This window comes from Paralichthys olivaceus, chromosome 4, assembly GCF_024713975.1.
Source record: "Paralichthys olivaceus isolate ysfri-2021 chromosome 4, ASM2471397v2, whole genome shotgun sequence".
In the NCBI taxonomy this organism is placed as follows: domain Eukaryota; kingdom Metazoa; phylum Chordata; class Actinopteri; order Pleuronectiformes; family Paralichthyidae; genus Paralichthys; species Paralichthys olivaceus.
This window is the reverse complement of record NC_091096.1, coordinates 8,573,123-8,591,758: the sequence shown is the minus strand read 5'-3', so window position 1 is coordinate 8,591,758 and position 18,636 is coordinate 8,573,123. Positions and strand designations below refer to the sequence as shown.

Genomic DNA, 18,636 nt, shown 5'->3' with positions numbered 1-18,636 from the left:
TGTCTAACCCTGAACAAAAACAAATGTTAATGTATGAAACAATAAGCATTGTAAGTTTATTTATTTATTTACCTTTGAATCAAAGCCAGCCTATCTGTTTCCCCTTGTTTCCAGTCTTCTGCTAGGCTAAGCTCACGAGCACAGCATGGTGGTACCTTCATATTAATGATACAGACATGAGTGTGTCAATCCTTGCAGCTAACTCTTGGCTAGAAAGCGTAGAATTGTATTTCGCAAAATAAGTCAGAAGAGAAACTGTCCTTGGACGTTGGATGAATGTGAAAGCATGACATTGCTGAGTGCAGCGGGACAGAGATGGAAGGTGAGTCACCATGACGAACAGATTTTCGTCCCCACAATGTGATTAACACAACTGCAAACAAACAATAAACCAATGGCGACAAATTTTCATCCTGTAACCATGGAAATATGTCACATTCACCTGTGCCTCTGTTGTTTCTGTGTGTTTTATGGCAGGATTCCTGATTTTTTTTCTCAGTTTCTTCAATTTACAAGTTCCTGTCTTCAGCCAATTCCATCAGCTGCTGAATACAAAGATTCTGTTGTTGCTTGTTGGGATTGATGTGAGATGGAAGCCAAGGGGGTCGCTGCAGTGAGGATGAGGAATGGTGAGGTCCCCATTTATGACTTTCCAGATAAGCTGAGGTTTAATGATGAGAAAGCCGTGGATTTTGCCTTGTCATTATTGGTGACACATGCAAAATGTCAATGAGTGAATCTGTAGCAATAGATACTGCAAACCACTGCACCATCACCTACATCAGAAATATAATAATTGATTCTGTTGATACTGGTGTAGAGAAGAGAGCTGTGAGGTGCCTTAATGCTATTTGTTCCTATAAGAAAGCAAAAGGAGCCAGGGAGTGTTTCTACATCTCTGTTTGCTCTGGAATGAAAGAAACATAAACTGGCTCTAACAACATGCAGATGGTAATTATGGGTATAAGCACAGCTCTTTCAGTATGATGTTGAAGTTGTTTGTTGCTAACTCTTCAGAGGACCAACCACTATACGTGTATGTATAAGCAATATTATGCAAAAACCACAGGATGGATTACAACAGGATGTGGTACAAGTCAGGAAAGAACCCATTCAATTTTGGTGCGTTTATGGATCAGGGGGCAGATCCAGGATTTTGTTTTCACTTTAACATTGTAGGTTTTTCAATATTTTTCTTGCATTCTCAGAGACAGAGTTATGCACTGTTATATGTAATAGGGCATTACAAGAAGAATATCCCTGTAACTAATGAATGGTGATCGAGCTACTGTACCATGAACGGCACTGGCCTCATCCTAACAATGTGGGGTTAAGTGTCTTTTCCAAGAATACTGAAAAGATTCATTAACTTACCATGAAAATCCGATTCTCTTCCAGTCACATGATAATTAAAGTTAACTGAGCAGAGCACTGTTGTCAGTGAATGAATGGTAGTAGCAGAGCTTGTTTTCTACAAAGTAACGTTACTCTCTGTTGTGGAGTGAATGAAATTATTACATAGTTTTTACTCTAAAAATACATCTTCATATGTACATTTCAATATGCAATACAAACAATATAACAATGTACTGAGCAAGTTCATTATGATAACAACAGTCTTTGAAGAGGATTATTGGTCCAACACTAATATCTACCATCTTCTACTCTGTGTGTCGTCTTGTGGTCATCGCCCTGACCAGACAGCCACTGACAATAATAGTCGGCCTGTGCACCAACAAGCCTGTGACTCAGTCTAAACTCTGAGGTGTTGAGAGGATCCGTTCGCTGACTCAGGGACCTGAGGGACGATCACAACAGGAGGAAGATCATGACACAATACAGATCGGTGCTCCCTGCAATTCAGACATTAATTACCTGTTTGTTCTGAGCTAATGATGGTGATACTAGAATCTGAAAGGAAACATGATACCACCAACAACTCTGAGCTTTTCTTTCTTGCTCTTTTATATTGGGAATAATAGCTGAATCTGATTTGCTCTTTGATTACGAACATGATCTGCAGTTTGTGCCCACATGCTTGTTTCAGGTTTAAGTTCTGGTTTGAATTCCAATTTACACTGTTATAGTTTTTGGAACAATTATTTACTTTTACATAAGACTATTAACCTACCAGTCTGAACCAAAGCTGGGGACCCCCAAAAGTTAGAGATATTCATATTTCATGTGAATAATTAGGCCAGCAGCCAAATACAATTTTTACAGTCACCCATGTGAGAGACATCAAGGGAGATGTTTCCAGTAATGGGTGTTGAAGGAACAAAAGTCATGGGACTGTTGTGCCATCGATCAGACTGTCTCCAAACAGATAAAAAAAAGCACATTTAGTAACTAGAATGACTTTTAGTAGAGCTTTAACTTCTTACCACTGCCAAGGCCCAACATTCCCCTTAAATTCAGTCAAGCTGCATCAAACTGCACATTCTCATCAATATGGCTTTTATTCACCATCCATGAATTATTCCCTGAGCAAACTCTGTGCAGCTACTGTTAATGAGCTAAGAACACCTTCTCTTAAAAATATGTTAGCTGTGTTATTCTTGAAAATTCCTCCGCTTTTGACCAGTATACAAGAAACATACCAGAATCTGAGAGGTTATATAATTTCACTGAGGTCATATGAAGCGTTAAGCACATTGTGTGTGTGTGTGTGTGTGTGTGTGTGTGTGTGTGTGTGTGTGTGTGTGTGTGTGTGTGAGTGTGTGTAAAGGAAGGGGGGCTGTAACATTTCTCTACATCTCTGCCAAACATGGATTCCCTTGGTATCTCTACACGTTCATGCATATTTAACACACACACACATTTCCTTGACTGTGAATTCCTGGATCAGGCTGCCAAACTAAACTCCCGCCTGCCTGTGTTGGATCATCCGTTTTATTTTTCTGTCTGCTCTGCTGTGCTAAAGCTTAGGCAGTCATTATCTTTTTTTTAACCATCAAGTAGCATTGAAGTCAACTTGTTTGCCAAAATCATCCAGACGTAGCTTACACAGATTGTTTCATTCACAGCCACTTGCACATTTGGCACTTGGCCAATATTTACTTGCTGTGTTTAGCTTGATAAAATAAAGACTGCACAGTTTTTTTTAAGAAGATGGACACATGGACTTTGTGTGGAGTAAATGGATAATGCAGCAAAAGATGGTAAAGTGATGTTGATGGATGAGTTATTCTGTTGGAGCGGTGCCACAATAATTGTATGAATGGCTAATCCACCTCCATATGTTTTGATGGATGACGGACTTTTACTTCTCAGTTGACTCACTCTCCACAGGAATCTTCAATCCGGCTGGACTTATCAAGCGTGAAAACCCCATTTGAAAGGCAGGCTGAGGAGGACAGAAGAAAACAAGAAGGTCCTTTCTCTTTTTCCTGCTTGGAAAGCCCATTATTCCTCAAGCTCCCCTCTGTCTGAAAAGCAACCCCCCCTCATTCCTCTCTCTCTACCTTCCTTTGCTTTTTTTTCTTCAAGTCTCCGCCTAACCTCCCCACAAACCCACACTGTGACCAACTAACACTGGTTTTTCTTTTTACTATGACACCACCTCCATTCTCTCACTGGCTCCCTTATTTCCTTCATCCCCGTCACCACTCCCTCCTCTCCTTTCTCCTCCCCTCCCCTCTGTCTCTGCTCTCTCTCTCCTCAGTGCTGGTTGCTCACACCAGCCAGCTCACAGCCAAAGAGCTCCTCTGTCCCTCGTACACGCACCGCGCTTTAAACCAGAGCTTTCCCGTGAAAAAAGAGAAAAACAAACTATATTTAGGCCACTACTGAGACCTCACTCCAAAGGAAGTTATTGCTCAAGTCTAAAAGGTACAGAAACAACTTCTATTTAAGTATTTTAACATTTTATATCTCTACAAATGCATTTTACCATTTGACCGGTGACCATATGTGTTTGTGTGTGTGTGAGAGTGTGGATCTGTGTAATCCAGTATGTACACGTGTAGTAAGTTAGAGTTTATGTTTGCATGCTTTCAACGTTGCATCACAGTGTTTATCATTCACAGAGCACATTTCAAAAGTTTCAAACAATCTCTGTTTTTTATTGTAGTTTTGGAGAATTTTTGTTACTGTAGATTTTCTACATTTGAATCTGTTTAGTAAGATATTTATAAATGAATCCACTTTGTATGTTCTGTATATTGTATACAGATTTTTTAGCGTTGAAGAGCAGCTAGAAACTTTCTGAAAATACAAAGATCAGAGCAGTGCATGGTCTGATGGTTTTTAATATTCTGATATTGAAACTGTCTTCCTTCCTTCTCAATCAGGGAGCTTGTAAGCTTTGACCCAAAGGAGAAGTGTGACAGAGAGAAAGAAGTTCTGTGGGGTTCACGTTCCTGCAGCAGCTATGACTCAGAGCAATGGGGAGAACCCGCAGAGGACCCGGAGCGGTCTCCATCGGATCCGGGATGGGATCGAGTCCCGGTCTCTGGTGGCCAGGAAGAGAGTGGAGAACATAACAAAGGATGATGTGAAGGGGTTCTTCATCAGAAATGCCTTTGTGATATTAACTGTTGCAGCTGTCATTATTGGTAAGTGACATATTTTGGGGGGAGAGTTGCTATCGTTGTACACACTGTTTGCACACTGGTAATGTTAAGTGAGTTTAGCTGACTTAAAACTGAAGGTTACAGGAAGAAACTTTGTTCCTCTCCATCAATCACCATGCCTCCCCTCCACTATTCAAAGCTTTGCTCGAATGATCCATCAATCTAGTGTGACCAGCACCCCTGTAGCCGGACGGAAGAAGGAGAAGAATAGAAACAAAATCCCCAGATGAGAGAACAGAGGAAACCCAGATGAACTTAAGATACTGGCCCAAATCTGACCCTGTAGCGGACCTTTGCCCTGTGGCAATTAACCTCTGAGGCTTACTCAGTGGGAAGCAAGCCTGGCCCACACACCGCCTGCACATCTGCAGCCCTGCTAGAGTTACACCATGCCACAGCAAACTCATTTGATTGATTGTTTAATTCAGAGTACTCTTCACTTCAAGCTGTTGGAGCAGCCACCTGGACCTGGTGGTGGTTTAGGGCTGACAGAAGTGAAACTGAAAGAAAGAACGTCTTCAAAGGAAAAGTTTTCCATTCTCAGGAAGTTTCACTATAATTCACATCTTAGGAATCATGACTCAGGTGGCATGCTGTTGGTTCCAACAAAACCAACAGCATGCAAGTTAAATACCTGGGACACCCAGCAGTCAGTTAGAACTGGATGAGAAGTGAAACGTCTTCAAGAATCTCAACCAAGTCCAGTTGAACTGTTTTTAGCACTTGGACATACCATGAACTGGATGACTGAGAATCTCCACAGACAAACATTTTCAAATGATTTCAAGAGAGCTAATTTAAAACTTAAGTTTTAACTAAGCTCTAATCGCTTGAAATGATTTAACAAAGTTTTGACTCTTTCTCTGTATCTGATCCTCTCTTCAGGTATTATCCTCGGATTTGCTCTGCGGCCTTATAACATGACTCACCGCGAAGTCAAGTTCTTCTCTTTTCCTGGAGAGCTGCTGATGAGAATGCTTCAGATGCTGGTGCTGCCTCTGCTGGTTTCCAGTCTCATTACAGGTATGGACCCCAAACTCAACAGCTTTGTGTTCATTCATTGAGTTAATTCAACTCTAACTAATGTTCTTTTTAACTGTATTTTATCGGGAAAAAAGCTTTTTTACAAAAATATGTCCATCCCGATATGTTTCTCATGATATTGCATCAAATGAACCAATAGGGCTGACGATGCTGTAGACACCCAAGGCTTGTTCTCAGCACTCCCTAATGGGTGTAATATCAAGTACTCATTTTTCTTTTTTTCAGTTTCCCTTCAGATGTCTAAAATAAGCACATGTTTCAGATCCTCCCTGTGTGACATTGTTTTGTTCTAAATTTATATCAAACAACTCACTCATCACACACAACCGTCTACTGCATCTCCTGATATCGTAAACCCCCTAAGAGTTTTTCTTGTGTTCAACACAAGATAGATTTGATAGCCTCTGCAGAAAAATCCCCCTAAAAGACAAAAACCCACCCACCCATTACCCCCTTCATACTGTATCTCCACCAGCCTCAAGTGAAGGTGTAGCACAGCATCAGTTTTCACATGTTGAAAAAGAGGGACTGTGTGTGCATGAGGGTGAAGTTACATATTTTATAAGTAAAGTGAGTGTACGCTGTGTGAACAGAACATATTAGCGACAGTGGTGTTTGTCGCTGACCAACGTGTACTTCATGAGTGGCAGACTGGGTTGTTTGTTCAGCCGATGCTGTTTGTTGATTTTGGGCTTAGCGTTGGATGGGGGTTAGGATAATGTCATAAGCGAGAGACACAGAGACAAACAGAAAGAGAGATATTTTTTGAATTTACAGCGTTGGTCTCAATCACATGCTTTGGCCTTGTAGTATTTGTCTTCATCTTGACACCAGGAGCGACGCAGTCCAAACTTTAATGTGTTTCAATTGGATAAATGGTTTGGAATTTGTGGTCTGGATTGCTTTAAAGTTCCAGGACATGTTGTGGCCACCTATCTGGGCCTGTGCTTCAGGAAAACACATATGACTGGTTTTCAGTTCTAATCCAGGGGTGTAGAGCGTTCATTTGTCACCCTTTACACAATTCTTCGACCCAGTCAGATGCGTAGGGATGATTTTATCCAGAGGCAAAGGCCTATGTGGGTTTGTTACTGAGAAGAGCCAAATTATGTTTTGGAACCCGAGTGTCCAAAAACAGTGATCAGCAGCAGTGACTGATGAGTGCGACCGGAACGTACTGAGAGCAGATGTGGTGTCGCTGAGCAGTGATTGACAGGGCAGGAGGCCAATCTCCTGAGGGGATGACAGAGACTCATTGTCCGATAATAACCTACTCTGTGCTGTGGCAGGGCGTAACATCAGCTTCCTCTGACATCATGTCACATGACCCCAGCTACAACATGTGGTAATCAACAAAGAGGTTTTGTAACCAAGTCATCCAGCTCCTCTCTCTCCCTCAAGTGTGTAAGTGTGTGTGTGTGTGTGTGTGTAAGCCTTGTCAATATATATCATCAGATGCAAAGTTGCCTGCTAGAAAGCTGTCATTCTACCAGATAAGGTCAACTACTGTATTACAGATAACCTACATGTCATTTCAATTTAAGCTGCCACTTCAAAGTTTTGTTTCATCCACCCTCCAGAAAGAGACTTGAATCAAAGTATTTAAGTGGAAATCATGTATTTAATCATTTATTCATTTTTATTATGAACCAGTAATTTGGTTGTGCAGTTTGAGTGGGAAAATCTCTCATCACAATAGTGTTAAGGCCAATGTGTAACATGACAATATTGTTGACACCTGCATCACAACTGCAGACATCTAGATCATGAAAGGTTTGACGTATAGGATATTAAAAATCAGCATTTCTGCTGAAACTGTATTACCTCACATTAAAAGTAATAAAAGAGACTTGAGGTGACTTCAGAATAAAGAGTGATCAACACCTTCTCCTGCTTGAGTCTTTTGACAGACGCTGTGTGTTTATCGAAGTTTCTATCCCTATAGCAAAAATGCCTGGATTCAGTAAGAGCGACAACTTGTTTACATGCATGGACTCTGAGCTTTTAGAGGATGTAAGCTCATATGACTTCTTTTCTGCAAACATGTGGGCCCTGGACTGTCACACTCCACAGAGTGATTTGTGCCACTTTGTGAAATGGCCTGTCCCAGTTCAAAGAAACTTTAAGTCTAAACGTTTGGATGAATTGGGAATCAATAAGTCTGAGAACATGCAGAGGAAAGCCTGGAAGGTATAGGCCTTGAAGAAAACATAGTCTTGTGGACAGATAGACAAGGAGAAGAAGGATTCAGGATTATAAGGATTGGTCTTGAGATTAACTGCAGGGTCCCCATTGATCTTCCCCATCCATAACCACATGTGTTTTACATGTGCTCACTCTCATATCCACTTCAAACCAAATTTATAATTTATGCCTTCAAATAATCCACATTGTCTCAAGAAATGTCATTATAAGAGCAGAGTGTCCATGAGTATTTATAGAGCCAAGAAGGGGCTGGACAGGAAGAGGGGATGAGGGTAGTAAAAGAGGAAAAGGAGGATGATTACAGAGGAGGTCGTTGGAATGGGACTTGAATGTAGGGGTGGGAGGGAGCTGAGGGAAAGACCAGGACGAAGAGTAACAACAACAAAAAAACATGGTATGATCACAACAGTGTTATAAATAACTGGATATACACATGTGAGTTTGTGAGTTTGTTCAATGATGGAAGTAATGTAAAATAGGAATAAAACAATTTAGAAGTCAAACAGATGTCAAACCATAAAAGTGTTATTAGTGTCATAAAGTAAAAGTTATTTTGTGATTTTAAATGACTGCATTAGATCATCCAGGTGGTACTAGTATTATACTTTGGTTGAAATTATGATTTTGATATATGGTAAATATATAAGTAAAACCTTCTTTAAAAATATGCGTATCTAATTCATTTTCCGAAATCTTAAACATCTTAGATATAACATAACATCTTGAGCAGTGTGAAATAGTCTCTTTAATTTAGGGGAATGAAAGTAAAAAGAGAGGATATAAAAATAGGGTGTTTCAAAACTGGACTCATAAACCATTGGTATGTCTTTTAGGACGACTTTCTTTCTTTTGTTAAAATGAGAAAATGTGCATATAAATCTGGTTTTCAGTGAAATTACAGTTTTAATTTATATTTAAATTCATGTGCTTTCAAACAAGACTTTTTTTCCAGAATTATCATTGTCTACATCTGTGGGCCCTTCTTGCAGCAGTGCTCAGATAATTTTGGTTATTTCCTGACCCTTAAACTTGCTTATTGCATCTCTGTGGTATTTCGGTGCCAAGCACACAGTGCACGGTGCACAGGAGGGAGGAGAATCCCAAAGTGAGGGAGGCCGAGCAAAGGGAGTTGTTGAGGGGGCTGCTACTGGCAATCATTTTCAATTCTGAGTTTTTCTTGATAAATCTATTAGTTGTTTGTCAAGAAAAAAATTGACAAAAAATATTTCCAAAAAGGCAGATTACAATATGTAGACCCTAAAATGAGATGGGGGTTGCTTTATTTGTCGAAACACAACCATAACTACAAGACAAAAAAAAGCAGCAAATCAGCTAGTTTTAGAGGCTAAGCGGATTTAAAAACGTATTAATTCTCTGCAAAATCTTTCAAACTCCATTAACTGATATGTGAAGGTATTTTCTGGCCCTCAGATAAAGTCTTAGCTTTTAGACTAGAAGTCTGGAGTCGATCTCTGCCCAGTGTCAGTGGATGTTAATTGCTCTGGGGACCGACCTCTCGCAGTTGCCACAATGTCCTGTGCTTCAACTCCCCCCTAAAGTAGGCTTGTACTTTTGTGTTTGATGAACATTCCCCCATATGAGAAAGAAAGTCATTCTCCTTGCTCCCCTCAGTCTTGGTCCTTTCGTTCTTTTCAAAGGATGAAATTGGTGCGGCTGCGTCCACTGTTGCCTGGACAACAGGTGGCGATCATTGTGTATGTGTGTGTGCATTTGTGTGTGCGGGGCTGACAAAGTCAACAAGTTTTCCCAGGGCTGTCAGAAAGAAAGGGAATAAGAGGAGAGCAGAAGAAAGGGGGGTGGGAGGAAAGGAGGAGGCAATGAAAGAGGATTGCAGCAATATAAGATCAGCGTGCAGGAAAAAAAAGGAGTGGAGGGAGGGAAGATGTGGGGGCGGGAGAGGAGGAAGAGCAGTGGGTGGGTGGGGTATTTTGGGGGGCACCCTGAAACAAGAGGTAGTAGAGAGGAGAGGTGAAGAATTCTGGGGAGGACGATGAGGGAGGGAGGGATGAGGAGGGGAGGAAGAGGATCAGAAAGAATGGTGTATGAAAGCCCAAGTCCTGGGCATGTTGATACAAGAGGAATAGAGAAAGAAGGCCAAAGCAGGGCCACTAGGTACAAAGTGCCACATGTGAAAAGAACACATAGATCTCCGGTCGCACAAAGCCCTGCTTTGCCTTGTACAGCTCTGAATGAAGAAAACAGCCATAATAGGACCTGACACTGTGAAAATGCAATGCCACAGTCACGATTGTCACCACTGAGGCAGCTTCTCTGTTTTCCAAATCCAGCTCTCTGAATGGCTGCATTTCTCTTTTACCACCATTATCCCTGCAAAGTCTGTTTAATGCTATCAGAGCTGCGGAGGACAGTTTCACCCGCAGGCTCTGATGAGCTCTGACTGCCACAAACATCTCTCTGGTTTGCATAAATCTTTGTAGTCAGTGGTTTATCAGCTTTTGCATGAGGACCAACTATGTCCGATTAAATTTCTCATCCAGGACCTAACTAAATTGTGGCCTGTTAAATCCAACAAACCACATATTTTAGCTTGTGTGCTGAAATGCAGAAATTACCAGACACAAACCAAAACAGGCTTTTTATGTGTAATTTGATCAGGAACATATTTGCTGCTTCACATTTGTTTCTGTATAAAACAATAAAACAATCTGTGCTGTATTTTCTCTGCTATGGACTTGACTTGATATCCCTCACAGTTTGTACAGTATTTCCTCAGAACACAGATACATTTTTGTTGTGTCCTTCTCCCTGTGACACAGATAATCAGCTGAGGTCAGACTGTTGATCTGTAACTGACACCTCTGCCTGGTTTCTGTGTCCACAACAAACTAATGTATGTTTCTGTTGTATGATCAAATAGAAAAGACAGATGAATTGGAGGATGAAGAAGTACATAACCATTATTGGCTTTCAAAGAGTCTTTCCCTGCAGCTATAATTTAAAATGTATTATCTGTACAAATATGAATGTAAAATATATAAACAGATATTGTACATTAGATATGCGGCTGGATGTTGCACAGAAGGTGTTGCTTTTCTGCCGGTAAAGGTCAGAGTCAGATTATGTTTCTTGCCGCTCATTGTTGTCACAGATACCTCATCAGATAATCCAGATGGATGTGCTCCACTGATAATTACAGCAGCTTTTTCTCAGGATAACTGTATTCCCACAGGGACAGATGTTGGTGAAAACAAGGAAAATCTGTATTTGAGCAGTATTTCTGATTATTTTCATCTATTATGATTTTTTACTATATTTATTTAGGGTTAGGGTTGGGGTCAAATCACAGCACTCCGAATGAGTGCTTCAACAGTCACCTTAAAAGTCCCTCATTAAAGCTATAATTAATTGTTTAAAATCCCACCATAAAAGAAATGAATAAAGAAATAAGTCAATAAAATAATAATATTGGGGAACGTTTAAAAGACAACAGGCTCAGATGAGGCAGCAGGAGTTAAAGTTCTTGTAAAAACAATCTGCAGACCTCCAAGGCCTCTTGGGGGAAACTAAATACATAAAAATACATCATAAATAAAATTCCTCATAAAAGGATTTGTTGACAGTTTCTAATGCGATTCATGATAAGCTGATTCAAGTCATATACATATAAGCTGCTCATATGTAGCTGCTGCCTCTATAGTAACCACGTGGAGGATAAAGATGAAAGTTGATGCCTCTGATGATTTTAGTAAGAGTGCACCTGGATAAATGCTTACGTATTGATTTACATGTATTATCATGGTTTGTCCTTTTTTTAGGTATGGCAGCTCTGGACAGCCGTGCTTCAGGTAAAATGGGCATGAGGGCGGTGGTCTACTACACCACCACCACTGTCATTGCTGTGTTCATTGGTATCGTCATGGTGCTCATCATCCACCCTGGAAAAGGATCCAAGGATGAGTTCACCAAGCAGCAGAAGATAGAGCAGATCAGCCCGGCCGATGCCTTCCTGGATCTTATCAGGTGAAACATGCTCACATAAGTATCTCAGTGATTCTGTTCTCAAAAACAGTATTACCTAGTTTATTGTCACTTTTGGTATTGATCGCTCACATGGGAGAAGGAAATTTAAGATCTGTTACATTTGAAGAAGTACATGTTCTAAAAAAGGCAGCAGAATGCTGTACAAGTGATTTCTTAATCCCAACCTCTTGGTTTTTCAGGAACATGTTTCCTCCAAACATCGTGGAAGCTTGCACCAAACAGGTCAGTCTCTCTCCACCTCTATCTTCTCTCAGTCATTGTCCTGTCCTCTCTCTTTAGCATATCATCATCCATATTCAAGTGCTCATTTAGCATAATTTAAAGTCTCCGAATGCATACTTTCAATGTAATCTTTTTTCCTGATGTATTCATACTTCCTGTTAACTTTCAGCTTCCTTTATAGATCTCTATAACACTAAAAACATTTTTTATCATTAGAAGTTTAATTTGCAATGATATAAAAACACACAATTTCTGCAACTACATGTCAAAATCTGTGCTCATAGATTCACAATAAAGGTTGCAAACAGGGATGATCTAATCTTTCTGCCCATGCTTACAGCTGACACATCTGTATCTTTAACCATGGCCCCTGTCTCAGTGCCACTTTCACTTCCTCATCCCAGCACATTTTAAGCAGACAGAAGGTTTCCTGTGTTATTGTAAAAGTTTGTGTACCAGTTAGTAAAGGCAACATAGGAAAGTACAACAAAATATCTGTATTCTGAAATTCTCAATGTCAAATTTCTATCCACTTCACAGTAACCTTGATCCATTGATGCATTTTATTCTAAAGAATTGACACTTAACAAGTTGTCCTCGAATTAGACTCTAATGTTAGAGTATTGTTACACTTGAGTAAAAGCAATTATAAAATGCTATCGCCCCTGGGGTCAACTGCTGTTTAATCCAATGTGTAACTGTTTTAAAATCCAGTTCAAGACGCAGTATGCCAAGAGAGTGGTCCATGTGAAGATGACAGTGAACGACACTTTATTCACACTCAACGGCAGCCAGCAGATCACCCGGGAGGAGATGGTCCCAGTGCCGGGGTCGGTAAACGGAATCAACGCCCTCGGCCTGGTGGTGTTCTCCATGTGCTTCGGTCTGATAATCAGCAGCATGAAGGAACAGGGACAGCCCCTCAAGGACTTCTTTGACTGTCTCAACGAAGCCATCATGAGGCTGGTTGCCATAATCATGTGGTAAGTGCATGGATGGATGAATGAACAGAGGAACTGTTGAATGAATCACTGATGAATAACTACCTCATCAATCCTCAGGTATGCCCCCATCGGTATCTTGTTCCTGATTGCCGGTAAGATTGTGGAGATGGATGACATTTCAACTATGGGTGGCCAGCTGGGGATGTACACAGTGACGGTCATCTGTGGACTGCTCATCCACGCCATCTTGGTCCTGCCAACGCTCTACTTCGTCATCACCAGGAAAAACCCCTTCGTTTTCATCGCAGGGCTGTTGCAGGCGCTCATCACTGCCCTGGGAACATCCTCAAGGTACGTGACAGGATCAAAGGTCACACAGTTTAAGTCCAACTCAAAACTGGGCCAAAGAAGTTATTGTCATTCTGTCTTACTTTGTACTGTTCACTATCTCTATCCTAATTATTTTGTTGTTTTTGCTGTTTTTAATATTTATTTCAATAGTGTACCATTTAATTGGTTTAATCACTTTTTGATTATGTTAAAGTTGCTATAGAAATAAGCTAGCTTACTGTTCATGTCTCGGTAATGTTTCGTTTTCATCAAATTTGGAATAAAATAACATAATTCTTTCAAATTTCAAACCGTTCATGTTTGGTTAACAGTGAATGGTATCAGACATCTGTAGTCTACCTACCTACTCTGATGCCCCTGATGACCAGGGGCGATAAGCATGATTTATATATTGTTTACCCCAATTTATTGGTCAGTGTTCAAGCCACACCAAATCACTCACACTTGTTCATAGGGTTCAGTTGACTAAATATGCCAGATTTTTTTAATCAAAGATCCAAGAATTATTCCCTGGGAAAATGGAGAAAATCACATTTCAAATTCCTGGATCCTCCCCCTGCACCATCATTTTTTGGGTTCCTCCCTTACCCAAACCACATCCATCCACCAAATTTTGCTGTAATCCGTTCAGTAGTTTTTTAATATTCTTGTTTACAGACAAACCGACGGGTGAAAACATAATCTCCCTGGTGGAGGTAACAATTCAGCCACTCACTGTAGTTTACAAATGAACAGGTTAAATAAATCATCCTCACTCTCACACTTGCTCTGTCTGTCCACTTCCTCCCTGTGTCCTCTCACAGTTCAGCCACTCTGCCCATCACCTTTAAATGCCTGGAGGAAAACAACAAAGTGGACAAGCGTGTGACTCGTTTCGTGCTCCCTGTCGGTGCTACAATAAACATGGATGGCACAGCTCTTTATGAAGCCCTGGCTGCCATCTTCATTGCCCAGGTCAACGACTATGACCTGAACTTTGGACAGATTCTCACCATCAGGTATGAAACTTGTTTAGTATTTAGTATTTTAGTCAGTGAATCTTGCCAACTCAGAGTTTTGGGATGAACATGAGAATGTTGCTATTACAAGCCTTTCATTATGGCTTGGAACACAATTTAAACCAAGCAAAGCCTCAGAACCACAGTTCCCAGCTTAATAAATGGTTTTCTAACCAACAGTCTGTCAGTCTATTTGCCAGTGGGATAGATGAGGAATGGTATTTCAATCTGAATTTATGTGACCGTCTTCAATGCAGCAACCAACAAAATAATCAATTGGTAAAACTAAGGACATGTCAGTATTTTCTTTCTGATTCCACTGTAATGACAATTTCAACAATGACAACATAATAAAAATGAAATACTATCAAACCTCCTTTCATGCATTTTTCCCCATCAGCATCACTGCCACGGCAGCCAGTATTGGAGCAGCTGGAATTCCGCAGGCAGGACTGGTTACTATGATCATAGTGCTTACATCGGTAGGCCTGCCCACTGATGACATCTCGCTCATCATTGCCGTTGATTGGTTCCTGTAAGTATTGGGTATATCACATATTTGAGAACCTCACTTTAAAATGATAAAAATCGAAATAAAGATAAATCGTATTTCTGCGCAATTTGATCCGTAACACCTTGAATAAACTGTAAAAAGTGGATTTATCGACAACAATGATGGGGGTTAAACTACTGAGAAAATCAAATACAGTGGCGTATAAGTTCAATTACGTTCCACTCAATGGTATGTTAAGGGGTTAATGGATGAAATTGGTGTCATGTACACTCTTGAGTGGATTAGGGGACAGCTTCCAGAGACACTCCCCTCACATTCCATGTCCCTCAACCCATCTGGTTTTTATTCAGTCAGCGTCCAATCCCAGTGCAAAGCCCCACTTCCTCCTATCCACTGGTGTGGTGTGGATGGCCTGCAGCACTAAGGGCCTCCAGTGTTGTGACCATGTTTCACATACACAGATATTTACAAACGCGCCACATGGATTTAATCCACAAAATCACCAATAATATAGAATATTTATTGATGTTCATTTGCACCCTCTCATTTTATTTTGTTTTCATTTGTCTTTTTTGTTCATCCTCACTTGTCTTGTTGTCTCTTGCATTTGCTTTTGTCCTGTTTTTTTTTTGTCTCACTACCACTTCTTATTATCCATTATTTTGTCCTGTTTTGTCCAATTGTCCATTGTTTTGTCTTCTCTTGTCTCTTGTTTTGCCTGCTCTTGTCTCTTGTTTTGTCTTCTCTTGTCTTTTGTTGTGTCTTCTCTTGTCCCATGTTGTGTCTTCTCTTGTCTCATGTTTTGTCTCCTCTTGTTTTATTTCGTCCTCTCTTGTTTCGTAGTGTAATCGCTGGTTTTATCTTGTCTTGTTTCATTTTCTCGTCTCTTGTTTCACCTTGCTTTTTAATATTTTGTCTTCTCTCGTTTCCCCTTGTATTTTTATTTCATCTTCTATTGTTTCATCTTATCATACATTGTCTTTTCTTCTCTTGTCAATGTTCTCCTCCCGTCTCACCTGTTCCCCGTCTTTCCTCAGGGACCGATTGCGCACCACCACCAACGTCCTCGGGGATTCGATTGGTGCGGGCATAGTGGAACACCTGTCTCGCCACGAGCTACAGGACAACGACCCCGAGGTGGGAAACTCGGTGGTGGAGGAGGCCGACAAGAAGCCGTACAAGCTCATATGCCAGGAGAACGAGTACGAGAACGAGAGGCCTGCTGACAGCGAGACCAAGATGTAGGGGCGAGCTTTTCATCCCGGGCTAAATACTTTCTTATGAAAACCATTCCCCTCAACTAATCTCTTCTTGATTAGCAAACCTTCCTCTCACATGATCGGAGGGTTCAAATTAAATCGATGTACAGCTAGAATATATTTCAGCCAAGTAAGTTCCACTAACGTGTGGGGGGGGGGGGGTGTTGTTAGCGGCCATCCTGTAACACTATAGACTTGAAATGGTTTTGTGTTGCATTGTTTTTCTAAGGGTCTGGGCTATGATGCTTTCTTAGAGTACCACATGTGTGGCAGCTGTTTACCATTAAACATGAACTATACTAGAGCCTGGTCTTCTGTGGCCTGCATGCCATATCCAACTTCTCTCAGAACTGTGATGATTAACCTCTCCCACTAGAAATCAGTGTTGCTGCAAGTCTTAACACCACAGTAGATTACAGCCCATACTTGAACTTTATAGAAACATTTGTTTTGGCTTTACAGGTACTGCTTCTCTTTTTTTGGGGCTGTGTGAAAATGTAAGGGAATGGTGGTGAAAGTCTTTCACACATAGAGTATACTGCAGTGAGCAGGCCAACATCTTTTGGGGGAAAGGGCTGTGTATCTACAAACTTCTTTACAGTTGTCAGTGGCTTTATTTCTTCTTCTTTGGGGTATCAACTGGATAAATTATATCATTTACCTTGTGGCATACATACTTACATACTTTTGTCCCCAAACTGTCAAAATCAGAAAGTGCTATTATGCAATTTTGACTTTTTTTAACACATATTTCTCAAACAAATTACTACAATCATTACAACTCATGAACCAAAATGTCTTAGCTTTGTCAAAATGTGTGAATTTGCTCGGCTGAGGATTTGAACTGTCATCAAATCAGAATTTTAAGCCATTAAAATTCAACCAAAATAGAAAATACAAACACCAAAAATATGATCCAAATTTTTCTACCTTTTACCTAAATCATACCCTAACAGAAAACCTGTGTGTGCTCTATCAATAGAAAGATGGTAATGATTGTATGTCAGATTACTTCTCATGATAATTGTGGGTCAATTCTTTATAAAGCCTCTAACATGGACAGAAGACTGAAAATCATTTGGCTGAAGTACTCACGTGTCACTCTGACACATTATCTTTTTATTACATTTTTTAAATGATAGTCAATAGCTTGAACGTAGATTTTTTAAATGTTGCTTGATTGTATGAAAGTCTTTACTATTAATTCAATTCAGCTTCCCATAGTCGTAGCTATTCAAATTAACCCTTATCTTGATTGATTTAACATGGATTTAATTTCTCTCCCCACTCTTTTATTTTAGCTTGAATTTATATGTGCTGTTTTGTAATTAAAGTAATTCAAATGTAACATTTACATAGACATTATAGGAGGATTCTCCTGAACATACTGTGCTTGTATAGAGAAATGTAGATAAAAGTGTACATTAATTGTAGATTTAAATTGTAAAAGGTTACCCGAGGATTGCACATGTAAAGATGTTGTAACCATGTTCTTATAAAACCTGACGACCAAACTAACAATACTGCTCTAGTTCCTTATATACACATTCACAACTGGAAGATGTAAAGGACCACATTTTTACTTCTACACACTTGAGGAAATTGAATAGTTCCTTTGTTTACAATTGCTGTTGTCTTCTCTTGATATGGCTGTTTCTCTCATGATTTCACATTGGAGTGCACACACACCACACACACACAAGTGAATTATAGTTGTAGTTTTATTTTGCATGGATTTTTTTCAATAAAAAATTAAATCAGTGGTTGCTTGCTTGTGATTTTATCATGAATATCCAAATATGTAATCTATGAAATGTTATCCAAGCCTCTAGGAAAGCTGTATAAGTAGATGGTTTTTATTGTTTAAAATTCTTGTTTAACCAGGGGATTAGCTGCCTGGGAACTACACATTTTTAAAACCTGCCCAGAGGGATGTGATGCACACATACTGAACAATCCTCAGTCTTCTTCACCGACTGACCGTGATTGTTTGTGCTGGAGCCAATCTCAAACAAGATTCCCTTATCCACTGTCTAGCTTCCTTCAGGCCAATGCCTCCCTAGACAATCATAGAACTTTTTTCAGGACGCCTGCCATCTTTAACTGATGACAATGCTGACACCTTGAGGTCAAACAGTGATTTGCTCTCCTGCAAAACATCTTGACAGAAAGTTACTTTGCAGATGATGAGTTCATGAACCCTGTGACTAACCTGGTTCCAGAGGTATGCTATTAGTGAAGGAAGGATGGATGGATGGATTGATAAAAATTCTATGCATTATTATAAATTAAACTGCAGTGCCTGAAGGTATTAGAAGTAGCGCTGCCTTAACCTGTTGCAACATTTTAAGGTTGCTTGTTGATGTTGATAACAATCCAATCATACAGTAATTATAGTGCATAATAAATCATTTAGTTTTGCCACATCATTGACAAAATGGGTGTTGTGTATACATGAAGAAGCAGCAAAAAAATCAGGTTATAGCCTTATAATTGATATAT

At 40.1% G+C, this 18,636-nt stretch overlaps 1 protein-coding gene across 1 annotated transcript; it reads left to right on the top strand.

Annotated features, from left to right (window-relative positions):
* The first annotated feature begins 3,609 nt into the window (after positions 1–3,609).
* Positions 3,610–17,896, top strand: LOC109639800 (excitatory amino acid transporter 1-like). Its single transcript, XM_020103454.2, has 10 exons — positions 3,610–3,831; positions 4,293–4,556; positions 5,460–5,597; positions 11,621–11,825; positions 12,026–12,068; positions 12,783–13,051; positions 13,130–13,363; positions 14,167–14,361; positions 14,762–14,896; positions 15,913–17,896. Exons 2-10 carry the CDS (start codon positions 4,373–4,375, stop codon positions 16,118–16,120), a joined length of 1,611 nt encoding a protein of 536 aa, XP_019959013.1. The 5' UTR covers positions 3,610–3,831; positions 4,293–4,372; the 3' UTR covers positions 16,121–17,896.
* Positions 17,897–18,636: the final 740 nt, after the last annotated feature.